This window comes from Anser anser (genome assembly GCF_964211835.1).
Source record: "Anser anser genome assembly, chromosome: 17".
Classification (NCBI taxonomy): Eukaryota; Metazoa; Chordata; class Aves; order Anseriformes; family Anatidae; genus Anser; species Anser anser.
In genome coordinates, this window is record NC_139738.1 from 7671703 (window position 1) to 7684815 (window position 13113).

The 13113-nt window shown below is 53.7% G+C and overlaps 1 protein-coding gene across 1 annotated transcript; it reads right to left on the reverse strand.

The window, feature by feature from the left end:
- Positions 1 to 389: 389 nt before the first annotated feature.
- LOC310882932 (protein-arginine deiminase type-1-like) lies at positions 390 to 12899 on the reverse strand. The gene is made up of 16 exons (XM_083802413.1): positions 11524 to 12899; positions 9452 to 9626; positions 8923 to 8992; positions 7520 to 7581; positions 6682 to 6799; positions 6119 to 6244; positions 5292 to 5467; positions 5101 to 5204; positions 4679 to 4802; positions 3701 to 3808; positions 3459 to 3610; positions 2241 to 2385; positions 1845 to 1938; positions 1685 to 1764; positions 1248 to 1373; positions 390 to 1135 (listed from the first exon to the last, which is right to left on the reverse strand). Exons 1-16 carry the CDS (start codon positions 11613 to 11615, stop codon positions 902 to 904), a joined length of 1986 nt encoding a protein of 661 aa, XP_083658539.1. The 5' UTR covers positions 11616 to 12899; the 3' UTR covers positions 390 to 901.
- Between the last annotated feature and the right edge of the window lie 214 nt (positions 12900 to 13113).

Below are 13113 nucleotides of genomic sequence, written 5' to 3' on the forward strand. Positions count from 1 at the left end.
CAACTCACAGCATTGTGGGGGTCACGCGCTGCTGAAATTCAATATTTCTCCTCTGTGCTGGGGTTGGGGAAGTTGGGAAACTCAGCCAAGCCCCATCCATGAGGAAAATCAGGTTGGAGGGACAAGAAATCACCTTTTTTCCAAAACCAGGGCCCTGAAACGGGACGTGTGACCCTTTTGGTACTTTGCACCGCGTATCACAGCCTGCAAACTACCCCATAAAAGTGTTTTTAGCCCCACAGTAGCTGCCAGGTCAGCACTGCTACGTGCCGGAGCAGCTCGGGGCTGGTTTTGGTTCCTGCTGCCACTTCCTGCTGGCCCAGGCCAGGGGCACAAACACAACACGGGGCAGCGCCGCAGCTGCTTGCAAAGAAAAGACAGAGAGGAACAGAGGAGGGAGCAGCTGCAAAGGGGGAAAAGATCGCAGGTGCATGGAAGAGTTGGTGCATCAGCGGGAGGATGTTTACGGGGCTGTTGCAATGGGTAAACGTAAAGGGGAAAAAGAAATGCTCTCATTGGCATCTGGGAAATGCTTTGGGGCTTCACCTTCGTGCTGCACGGGGTAAGAGGTGTCCCAACGAATGGGAGGGGATTTGGGGGGCTGATGTGGGGAGTCTGGGGGGTGATTCACAATGAAGCTGGGACAGGGACTGTAGGATAGCTGGGATGGGGTCCAGACCCCAAGGCAGCATGATGCATGCTGCCTTGAGTGCAGCACACTCACAAAAACCCTTCTGATAACAAACACAGGTTCCCAACCTTTTCAACCAAGCTGAGACAGGACGGGCCGCAAGGAAATGCTGCACCTCGGTGCTCATATTGGCAAAACGCTTTATTTTGAGATGCTCCAAATCCACCCTCGTCCGCCATCGGGACGGACCGGAGCTCCTGCCCGGGCACTTCAGGGCACCACGTGCCACCACTTGGCAGCTAGAGGCTTGCGGCGGACGTTGGTGCCGCAGTGGACGTCGCCAAAGAGGACGTGGTAGGAGAAGTAGTCGTTGATGAAGGTGCAGGAGAGCCCCAGGGGCTCGAGCAGCGCCCGCACGCGCTCCTCCAGGCAGCACTGCCCGGCCACCAGCGGCCCGAAGGGCTTGGGGATGCCCAGGTGCCTGCCCAGCACCAGCATGTTCACCTGCAGACGGACCGAAAAGCAGGGTTTTTTTCACCCAAAAGGTGATAAAGGAGGGTGCAGAAGGGAGGAGGTGATGGGGAGGGAGGAGAAGGGGCACTGGGGGGGGTATCACCATGTCTGGGAAGTAGGCGTCCGCACGGGAGCCATTCAGGATGAAGAGCTGGGGGATGTCGATGATGTCCTGCTCGCTCAGCCCCAGCTCCTGCTTCAGGAGGTCGCGGTTCCAGTCGATGCAGCGCTGCAGAGAGCGGGGACCCTGACTTGCCTCCCCAAATCCCACACACGGACCCCTGTGGACCCTATTGCAGCCCAAGCCCCATGTTCTCCGTTGCATCCTTTTTGAGAGACCTCCTGAACCCACCCCAACCCAAGCAACCACCTGCCTTGGGTTTCACACCTCCCACTGGGACAAAAGCCGAGGCCCAGCCAGCACCCAAGGGTGCTCAGCCCCTTTGCAGCTGCTCCCCTTGCGTGCCTCAACCACCCGGCAGCCGCATGCGAGCAGAGGCGCTCCCCAAATCCACCCCTGGCTACAAAACCCCCGCGCACCTGCACATGCTTGTTGTCGTTCCTCAGCCCCTCATCCGCCAGGATGTCGTCGATGCTCCTCCGCTCGGTGCCCGACATCCCTGCACGGGGACGGCAGCGCAGCGGTGAGGGACGCCGCCGGCACCCGCTGCCGCCGGGACGCCCTCGCCCGCCGCCTTACCCACGAGCTGTGTGGCTTCGCCATGGCCCTGCCTCTGCTTCTCCTGGAAGAGCTTGTAGCAGGCGGTGGGGCTGGCCAACAGGAGCCGGAAACCCTGTGGGGATGAGCCCAGAAGATCGTGTGTTTTTTTTCGTGCAAATAGGAGATTTTCACGTGCCAGCCCATGCATGCCCAAACCCAGCCCCAGGGGTTGCACAGGGCACTCATCGTTTTCCAGGAAGCCAACCCAAAAGGAAGGCAATTCATGCACGGGGCTGGCCTTGCCTTTTGCTCAGAAGACAAGTTGTTGTGTTGTTTTGTTTTGTTTTTTTTTTTCTCTGCTGATTTGCCAAAATAAAGGGCTTTCTGCATCAGCAGCAGATGCCACATGCGACACTGGGGATGCAGGGACACTACCTTCCTGTCGTATGCGGGGACAAAGGTGAGGAACTCGTCCACGTGGCCCACACTCAGCCACTCTGAGTAGATCTCCACCGGTGCTTGCACTTTCTGGGCGTAAAGGAAATCCCTGACCACCTTCGACATCCGCCGGCCGGAGGCCCTGGGGGCAGAGGGAGGAGGAGGAGGAGGAGACGGAGGCGATCGCACCCAAAATGGTGAGATCTGTCCCCAAAATGCCCGACGCAGAGGGGAGAAGTCACACCGGTGCATCCCATTTTGATGGGAAATGCCAACATTTCTGCCCACTTGTAGCCATTTCAGGAGGGAAGAGGTGGGAAATCAAGCAAATTCGACGGCCAAAGCAAATCATCGAATCCCAAACTCTCACTAATCCGCTAACACAATGCATGGGGTGTATAGATGTATACATGCAGATGTACCTTTACAAAGATAAATGCATATAACTGTACTGTTATATAAATATGTGCGTATAGGTGTATACACATATGTTTGCATATAAATGTATTGGTATATAAATATATGCTCACAGATGTGTCCGTGTATATCTATATGTGCATTACATTCCTCCATTCTGCTTCAGCACATTCCCCCCTGAAATGGGCACAAGGTTTAATTCACCCCATCCTTGCGAGCCTTAAATCCCTCCCTACATTTTCTTAGACAGCCAGCAGCAGGCTGAGAAAACATTAATTAAAACCTCTTGTAATAAGGGATAATTACGGCCCCAGCGAGGCTGGGAAAATCCCATTTTCCCGTCAGGGTAAGTGAGGCACTGAGCGCCGCAGCAGCACAGCTTGCTCCGTTTGCTGTCCTGGCTCAAATCCTGTCCGGACTCAGCCCTGTTGTTGTTTATCTGGATGAAGAGCCGCCTTTGTGCGGGCTTTGCAGGGTGCTGTTGTTCCCTGCCCACAGCTGCTGCCGAGGGCAGAGCAAAAACAATTTCCAGTTATTCAAGGTTTTACCCTTTTCTGAACTCCCTTGCTTTTCCTTTCAAGAAAACTAGGCATGGTGTTTAGGGTGCTGTAGGATCAGAGTGAAAGCACCAACATTTTGGGAGGGGGAAATAATCATAGCGGTGCATGATTTTGGATTTTGCACGGGGAGAAGGAACAGCAACGCAGTTTGCATGTGAAATTTGCACGTGGGATTTAGCCTGGAATTTTCCACTCGCTGTAGCCACTCCCCACAGTTTTCGACACTTTTCTGTCTCACCAGGGCAGGGGGCTGCCGATCAGGATGCGGCCCAGCGGGTACTCCTTGCCCCGCACCGTCACCGGCGGGCTCACATCCAGGTTGCCGAAGGAGTCGAGGCTGGAGGCTTCATGTCCAGGGGGCTCGCGGGTCACGTAGCCAAAATCGGGGCCCTGGGGAAAGAGGGGAGCAGTGATGGGAGCCGCTGCCGGCCCCAAGAGAGGATTTTTGGGGACAAAGGGGTTAGCAATGCCCTGCCGCACCAGGATCTTTTTAAAAGCAAAGTCCTTCAAGCCTCTGTTCCTGGGTGAGTCGAAGACCACAGGGAAGGTCTTGTGCGGTGCTTCCACGTAGCCGAACTCCAGCTCATCCTGTTGGGGGAAGAGAGGAGAAGGAGGAGGAGGAGGAAGGCTCCTGGGGGTGATAGCCATCTGGGCGAAGCATGCGGTGAGGGCGGAGGAGGAAACGGGGAGATCCTGGCACAACTCGGCTGCTGCCCAAACCCCAGAGCTCCCTGGTTGTGCCGGGGGGACCGGGGGTGACGCCCTGCCCTCCACCGCGGCGCCTGGGACAGGTCCCCCCCACGTAAGCAATTCACAGCCACGAGGACCAGCAGAACAGGGCTGGGGCTTGCTGGGGGAACATGTGGCCATCCACCCGCGTACCCGGCGTCCCGCTGGCAAGGCACCGCACGGTCACCCTTGCAACGCCCTATGGGTTCCCTCTTGCAAGGGGTCCCCACTTGCAATGCCCCTCGGAGTCCCCCTTGCAATGCCCCACAAGGTTCTTCTTTCAGTGGGGTCTCTCTTGCAATGGGGTCCCTCTTGCAATGCCTCATGGGGTTCCTTTTGCAGTGGGGGCCCTGTTGTAATGCCCCATGGTGTTTCTTTTGCAGTGGGATCCTTCTCACAGTAGAGCCCCACTTGCACGTGGGGTGTCTCCTCTAATAACCCACATGGTTCTTTCAATAGGATCCCTCTTGCAGCGGGGTCCCACTGGTAATGGGGTCCCTCTTGCAACGTCCCCAGGGTCCAAGCAACACTCTTGTTGCCACCACCAGCAGCATTTCCCTATGTTTTAGCTCATGGTTGTCCGGTTCATCTCTTAGCATCTGTGTGCTTTCCCCGAGCAACGCAGCTCATCCCTCCCGGGGTGTCAGCAGTGGGGACAACACCCTGTGTGCCCCGTGAGCCCGTAAGAAGCACCACAAGAGACGCGTATTACAAGCATCGAGTGATGACCTGGATCCAGCGGTCACTCCGGCTTTCGACCTCTGAGCAGATGGTCAGCTTGCAGTTGGCTTTCCTCAACAGGGCCTGGAGCTCCTCCAGAAAGACCTCGTTGGAGTTTATGCCCCTCTTGATGCTGGGGGGAGAGGAAGGAGCGAAGGCTGTAAGGAGGGACCACAGAAGACCTCTCATCCCAACCGTGCAGCACATTTCTCATCCCTAGTGCACTGGGCAATAGCTTTGCATGAGGTTAGCTCTTGGAGAAGGTCCTTCAACCTTCTCCTTGGGGATGCAATGAGCGCAGCAGTACCAGAGGGGTACCAACAGCAACATTAGGCTCCAGTACGGCATGCGTAAAACAAGGAAGGGTCAAAAGCTTCTCCTTGGAGAGTCCCCAAGCCTGGGGAGTGATGATGGGGTGACATCCCTCCTACCTGCAGACAAAAACCTCCAGAGGCTGCTGCGTGTTGGGCGTCATTATCCAGGGTGCCATGCGGAAAACTACCGTATCCGTGAAAATCGGGGTGCCCGGCGAATACTGCAAGAGGCGAAATGGTGGAGAGCAGCAGTCAAAAACCCCAGTAGGTGCTTTGCGTGGGACAGGGACGGGGCAGACCCCACATACCTTATGGGGGACCTCCAGTAAGCTGACGCTGAAGGAAACCAACCCGGAGAAGCCCGCATCAGGGAAAGCCAACCCTTCCACGTAGAAGGTGTTTTCTCCACTGCCGACACGGTCTAGCACATAGGAGAGCTTACCCGGCCCCAGCACGGGTTTGTACTGGGGGTGTGAGTCACTCCCTGCAGAAACACCGAAATAGCCAGCCCGGCACGGGGCGGCCACCCCATCCAGAGGGCTGGAAAGAGGCACCAGCGAGGAGGTGGCTGATGCCAGCGTGGTTTGCAGAGGAGCGGGTGTGCCTGCTCTTCTCTGGGGAACACACTTGATCTGCTTGTACAAAGAGGACTCTATGCCCTCAGGTCAAACCCTTTCAAGGTGCGTGTCTCAAGTTAAGCATCTAATGATATACTTGGCTCCTCTGACCTGATTTTCGGCAGGGAACTGCTGGGATCCACCAACCGGGGTGTTCAAAGGCAAAGTGCGCAGCCCGACGAGATGGGCTGCTTTGGCGCCTGGGACTCTGCCTGCGCCGCAGAGGTGCCAGCAGCCACTGGGGGGTTATCTGCTTGTGAAGCTCTCAAAACTTCAGCAATCCCACTCAACAGAGCCTTTTTTTTTTTAAAAATTATTTTTTCCCTGTACAGTTTTTAAGCTCCCCATATAGCCCCATCTTCTAGAACAGCAGAGGAACTTTGGGGATAAACAGGTGTTTCCAGCAAGCGCTGGCACCCAGCCCTTATCCATAGCGAGCAATAAAACAAAGGGTTTGCCCACCCCAGGGTCACGATAGGCTGGCCTGGATATCTAGGAAGGGAGGAGGAAATACTCACGTATGGCATGGAAAACACGCACTTTGTCTGCGTCCGACTCGGGGACGTGCAGGACCAGCTGGTAGTCAGCAAAGATATTGCTGGGACCTTGAGTCCGCAGCAGCATCACAGACATGTCCTGGAGGTCTATGGGGGGAAGGAGACAAGGAGAGGGGACATGGGGAGGCTTCCAGCCTCCAGCATTGCCTGTGAGCTTTGCTATTTATTCTCCATGCAGTCTTTGGTTGTGCGTGGATTTATAGGGCGAACCAGATGGGATGTTGCATGACGCTCATAGATTTTATAGAGATGTCCAGGAAAATAAAATGGGGAAGGAGATGTGGAAAAGAGCCAATTTCTGTTGCAATGCGGAAACAGGTAATGCTGTTGCTATCTCTAATTGCTCTGATTACACCAGATAATGTTTTTGCCACCCATTTCGCCATCGCCAGACACGTGAATGGTGCCTTAGACCAGAGGGAGAAGGATGGAGGTGCTGCAAGAGGCAAAGCTCCCTGGTGTGACCTTACAGGTCCCCTGGTGCTGTGGGTGACGCCCTACCTGCACTGGTCCATATGTCCTACCTGCACTGGTCCGTATGTCCACCTGGCCGCTGTCTGTCCCCACCGCGCCGGGGCTGTCCCTGTCGCAGTTGACCAGCAGCACAGCACCTTGCCCATCCGGACCCCACGTCCACTTGGCCTAGAGGAGAAGCACCCAACGGGGATGGGAGCAGAGCCATCAAGATTTCTCCCTCCCAGCCTCCTCCCAGTAGTGGGTGGACTGGGAAAACCCTATAGCCACATCCATACTCAGAGGAGATCCCACAAAGTGCACTCAGGGCTGGTGAGGAGAGGGCAGCAATGTTTTCAAGCCACTAAATTTCCTAACCTCAGCTTCCAGCCAGGTCAGCAAGGACTATTTCAAACAGATCTTATCTTCTAACAAGCCAGAGTATATCTGCCAGCCCTCATTTGAAAGAGAATATCCCATTTCTAGAAACGCATCTCATCTTGATGTACAATTTGTGCTGCTGATCTGGCTGCAGACAATTACCCGGGCGTAAGTGCTTGGGCATATGCAGATTTCTTGCCAAGGGGGTAAATCTCTTGCTGCTTGCAAAACTTGCAGATGAGTCATTTAGTGGCACGTTTCAAATCAAAAAAAAAAAAAAAAAGTGTTTTCTTCTGTACTATCCCTGGGGCTGGACTGGAGAGGAAGGAGATTTTGGCACAGAATAAAAAAATAAAGTGTTTTCCTCCTCAATTAGAAGGCTGAGAACTTGCCACATTATTTTCCCTGTTTCAGACACCACCCAAATCCCTCTCCCTCCTGGAGATTTGCAGGGAAGAGGCTGCAAAGAGAAGCTCCCCGCATTTACCCTCCACACGTCGCCCAAAGCCACGCAGCGTTTCTCATTACCTTGTCCTTCCCTTTGCTCCTCACTCTGCCATTACGGCTCACATCCACGTCCAGGGATATGTCTGAAACATCAGAGCGAGAAGGAAGCCATCAGCATGGGAACGAGCTCTCAGGGACATTTTGGGCTCATCCCCAATGCTAGCATTGAGTCACCCAAAGCCAACCCCACCTTCATACCCCAGTGTGGCTCCAGACCCAAAGCTGCCAACAAAACACCAACAGAAGAGCAACCCAACAGCTTTTTTAAGGCTTTCCCCACTTGGTCTCCACCCGTCTTCTCCCGTCTTGGGTCCCCCAGCAGGGACGTACCCACTCCACGGCATTTTTTTGTGGTTTCACCAATTCCATGTTGACCACTTTTTCATGAAGTCTAAACACGGCAAAGGGATGAAAGTGCCTTCACCATGGGTGAGTGGACACTAAATAATTGCTAGGGGTGATGCGAAGTTTGAGAAGGACTTTCGCTTTGAGAGCTCTTCTGGGCCCAAACTGGAGGTCTGCCGGAGACCTCATCTATATCCTACATAAATCTGTGCAAAGCCTATCTTAAGACATATATCCACTGAATTGGACAGAGGGAGACGTATACAGCATGTGTAAAATGTGGGCACTGGAGCAGATATTGGCCTTCTCCTTGATGCACAGAGGAGCACATGGAGAAGCTGGGCCTGTAATTTTGGAAATGAAGTCCTAAATCTAAGCAAGCAAAGAGCTTTTGTAAGGTCAAAGCTCTGTGGACAGCAGTGGCCCTGGATGGCTCCAGTGGAGTCCATGGGACGTGGGAAACCATCAGCCTCTTCAGGGGCAATTTTGGCAGGCAAGCGCATGACTTGAGGACACAGGTCTGACTATCATGTGAGTGCTTCAGAAAATCCCAAATTTAGGGTAATTAATCCATCCAAGTGGAAGACTCTGCATCCAGACTAGTTGTCTAGACTCCCTTTGTAGTCAGCAGAGGAAAATAGGCATTTCAAGGGAATGATTCATCTCATCCTAAACTCCTGAAATAGGTCAGACAACTACATTTTGGTGCCTATTCCTCTTCACCAGCTGCACTGGAGGTCGAGGAGGGGCTCGCCAGCGAAAGGTGGGTGACATGGTCATCTTTGAATCCTCCTCCATCAGCAAAATCGTCTCGGCGGTCAGAGGAGGCTGCTTATTGCGTGCGTTGGGTGGGGACAGTGCCCAGCCTGCGTCTTTTTTGCACCATATAAGGCAGCACAATAACATTTTAATTGTTTCCCTCTTGCTTGTCAGCATAAGCTGTGAACACCCAAACCATCACTGCACATTGCAGATGGGCAGTCTGCATCCCCCAGTTACCTCCCATCCCTTGAACCCAGCTAGATTGCGGCGTCAGGAAGGGCTGGCCGCGTTCGGACAAGTGTTGCCATAATACGCACCTACGCAGGTGAGATACAACCAAGCCACCGAAAGCTCATTCTCTTCCCGTCCGTAGTATGAAATCTTAACCTGCGAAGACATCACCACATCATGACCCATGTCCTGTCATGCTGAGTAGGTCTTTCCACTCATTGGGTTGACCCGGCAATGCCATACAACAAGGTGTTGGAAGGTTCATCAAAGCCCTGCTCCTTTAATCATAGCTCAACCAAACAATTTCTGCATGCTTCAACGCAAAAACTGGCATAGAAAAGCCAAGGCAAGACTATTTTTTTTGCCTGGCATGGAGTTTCTGACACTGGCTTTTGCAGTCACTGTTATCTCTTTTTTAGGGCACAAAATGTCATCTCCTTCTCCTTCTTAGTTTCATTTTTCGTACACAATGATTACATGGTTCTGTTTAGGTTTCTGAGTTTATTCTAAGGACATGCCTGATGTTAGCACTGCCTGGAAGTGCTCGAGCCTGCCCTGCTTTCCTGGAAATTCTGACTTAATTTTTCCAGCTTCAGTGCATAAAAAGGAACTAACCTTATTGTCATTGACGGTCTTGCTGGTGACATCGATGGTCACTACAACCTCTATATCAGGATCCAGTGGCCATCTGGAGTTAAACATGGGTTTTGTCATGGGGTTGTGGATGATGTGGACCGTAACTGCAGAGGTGGCATGGACATCGAATGACGTGGCACCTTTGGGGGTAGATCTGAAACAGAGCATGAGTTGTCTTTCCTGTTGTCCTCTGTGGACCCAAATAGTTAAACTGCGTCTCCTGGAATTAAAATCCAGCCTTAACCGGGTTTCAGGGACTAAGAAACCATCTTCAGGTGACGAAATGTGTCGTCTGAATTTTACAAGTATTATCTCTGTGGCGTTGTTGAGCAAGCAGGGCTCCCACTGGAGCTCTGGCACGTCCGTCCGTGGTTAAGCCCAGATCGTACATCTCTGAAGCTGGGGCACCCAACCTCCTTCATTGACAGGAAGAAAAAAACCCAAACGTGAGCATCCCAGCACAAAACCCAGACCAAGAGCAGGGCCACATTGGGCTGTCACCCATCGGGGAGCTGGTTCTTTGCTGTTGCATACCCTGACCTGAGAGATGCCCAAAGTGGAGCAGAACCCAAAGCCGAACGTGGAGAGCCTGCACCCCACCTGTATGACATCCCTCGCCTTTGAAGTGCTGCCTACCTGCTCATTACAGCCCCGGCACCTCCGTCCGGGGTGCGCGAGTGCTCCAACCTGTCTGCCATCGGGAGCCAGCCTCCCCAGCCGCACGCGGAAAGGGACACGGTAATAAATTTTAGCAGGGAGAAAAAAGCACAGAAGGGATTTATTCCTGGCGTTGCTCTTGGCATGGCAGCTCCGGTGCCTGCAGTAGCTTGTATGGAGAGATTAAGGTATCATCTCGCTTGTCACCCCACACATTTACCAGTGTGCAACATTGCAAGACTACCCGCAGTCTACCTGCACGCTGTTGCATGCTATGACATCTCAAATTTGGGTCTATTCACCCTGATTTCACAGCCCTTGCTCCTCTGCATCACCCCACTGAGACACAAACTTCTGCAGGATTCCCACCAAGCTCAGTTTTCTGCCCCAAACCAAGCCATGGTCAAAGCTTGAAGCATCCATCACTGAATTTCCCCCAGCATGGAGAGGGCTGTCGCTCCCACCAGTGCTCTGAGGGCATGAGGGGACTCCTATTTTTTTTAGCCCCGATGTTGAAAAAGCATCTGCCGTATGTCTTCTTGGGCCAAAGCTCAGATTTGCTACCAAGGAGCCAAATCAGCCCATGATGGGACTTGGGCCCCATGCTTAAATGCTTGCTGTGACTTCAGATTGAGAAAAATAATGTAAATAACAGGGTTTTTGTATTCCCACCTGGCTGAAGGTAAAAATGAAATGTTTTAAGGGCAGCTGAGGCTGGGTCCGAGCCCCATCGGGGGGATGTCAGCACCTCCTGGCCTGGCTCCAACGTACAACCCAAATAATTGCACCAGCTGTGATCCCGACTGGCTCAGCCTGTAGCCGCTATCATTATAAACGTGATTTATTAAATAATGACAATGTCACAGGAGAGTAAATACAGCCTCATATCTGGCCAATAAAGCAACCCCTATGTTTAACGTCAGAAAAATCTCTTCTTGTTACGTCGCCTGTGCAAACCCGCTCGTGGATTTTTTCTGCCTGAGCCACACATTTGTTCTTTAACCCAGTTTAGCTCCAGACAAGTTGCTCATCTTGAATTGCTGTTGCCTAATGCTCTCGCAGCCAGAAATAGATCCCACTTAGCCGGGGTGTGCATGGGCTTTGCCTGCACATCGTCATTGCTCGGCTACGCTTCGACGCCTTGCTTTTGCTGGGGCCGACGTCCCTCCTTCGGGCGCACCTCCCCATGGGATGGCATCGCCTGAAGCAGAGCTGGGGGCACACGTCCCCCATGCACCGAGCTTGGATGAAACCTCCGTGCGTGCCCAGAGATCTTTCCCCTTAACACCCATCGCTTCCAAGCAAAGAGCAAAACCGCCCAACGCCTTTAGGCTCCCCCTAAAATCCATCATCCCTAGGGATGCTCGCCGGCACCCTGACCCCCCCAGCCTTACCGGTGGGTGTCAAGGAAGACCTCGGTGCCCAGCACGCAGACGCCGTAGCTGGCGCGGCTGGTGGACATCTTCACGACCTGGCGTTGGGGCATGATGTGCCGTGGACGGCGGCCGCATGTGAAGGAAGCTGCTGCCTGGCTGCCCGGCTTTGTAGGTGAACCAGCATGACTGGATTAAAAGGCAGGGGAATTTAACTCCTCCTTCCTCCCTTCCCTCGATGACGGGGTGGACCAGGGACCCTGCCGTCTCCACCTCCGCCACCCGCGAAGCTGCCGCCCCGCTCGCGAGATGCGGGCGATAAGGCAGCCCCCAGGGCCAGGCGGCAATTGCGGGGCCAGGGAGGGGGCACAGGGGCAGGACGGGGTGGGGATGCGCAGCCCTGCCCTGGATGCTCAGCAGCCAGCCCTTTCGGGGCTCATTCTCCCCTTTTTCCCTCACCTCCCTTACAGCTCCAAATAAGGACTCCAAAGCTTTATGCATTAAACATTTCTACCCCCTTCTGTTATGCAAGACGGTAGTTTAGGCTTATTATAATACACGGTATCATTAAAATGAAGTATTTTCTTTAAAACAACCCAAATTTTCCACGCAGGCTCTCCACAGGTGACTCACGGCCTCGGCTACCCCATTAGGGCAATGCCTGCATAAGGCACTCACCGCTGCAGCAGCAAAAGGAAATGTTTGCTCAGGCTGGTCCTTCCCTTCATAACAACTCCGGATGAACGCGACCGACAGAAATGGGTGCAGGGAAAACTGGTTATTTGGCAAGCAGGGGAGGGAAGAAAAAAGAAAGCAAAACAAGGCAAGAGGCTTTCAGCGGAAATTAGGGATTCTCGGGTGTTTTGTTTGGATGCGGCATTTGGGGAATTGTTTTTTTTTTAATGCGCGTGAAGCTCCCACGGGAAATGCCCCGGTCGCTGGAAGAAGTGGCTTTCTGGAGATAGTCATCTCTCTCCAGGCGATCCCAGGAGACTTCGCTAGACGGCAAAGAGGAAAACTGGGTGAGATGGATCTTGCTGCTCCTCTGGGAAGGAGCTTCAGGGCCAACACGGGATGGAGGCGGCAGCAGCCCTGCATGTCCCACAGATGGAGACAAAAAGGGAGATGGGGAAACTCCATCACCGCTGACCTGACACGCTGACAACCCCGCTGCGGTTCACCCCCAATCTCGTTGCGACAGGGGCAGGGTGATACGGTGACGGCACAGTCCCCATTTCCACAGGGCGATGCCTCCCTGTGCCGTGCCATGGGCTGGAAAGTTCTGGAGCTGGAAGAAAGGCAGCTTTGCAAGCAGCAGGACCCCTTGCAAGCCAAAGGAGCTGGAACAGGCTCGGTGGAGCAAGGAGGACTGGTCCCCACCATTGCACCAAGCTAAATGTCCTCAGCTGGGGGAGAGGCGAGCTGGGAGCCGCCACCTGCACGCACCTTCCCCTGTGAGATCAAACTAGCGCCACGGCAGCTGCTTTAAACGTCTCCGAGCAAGTCTACATTAAAGGGCTCCGTCCTTAATTGCAGCAGCAAAGCAGCACCGTGTCTCGTACGCAAGCACAGCTTTAATAAGATCATGAGAGCTTGCTGGGGCGGACAGGA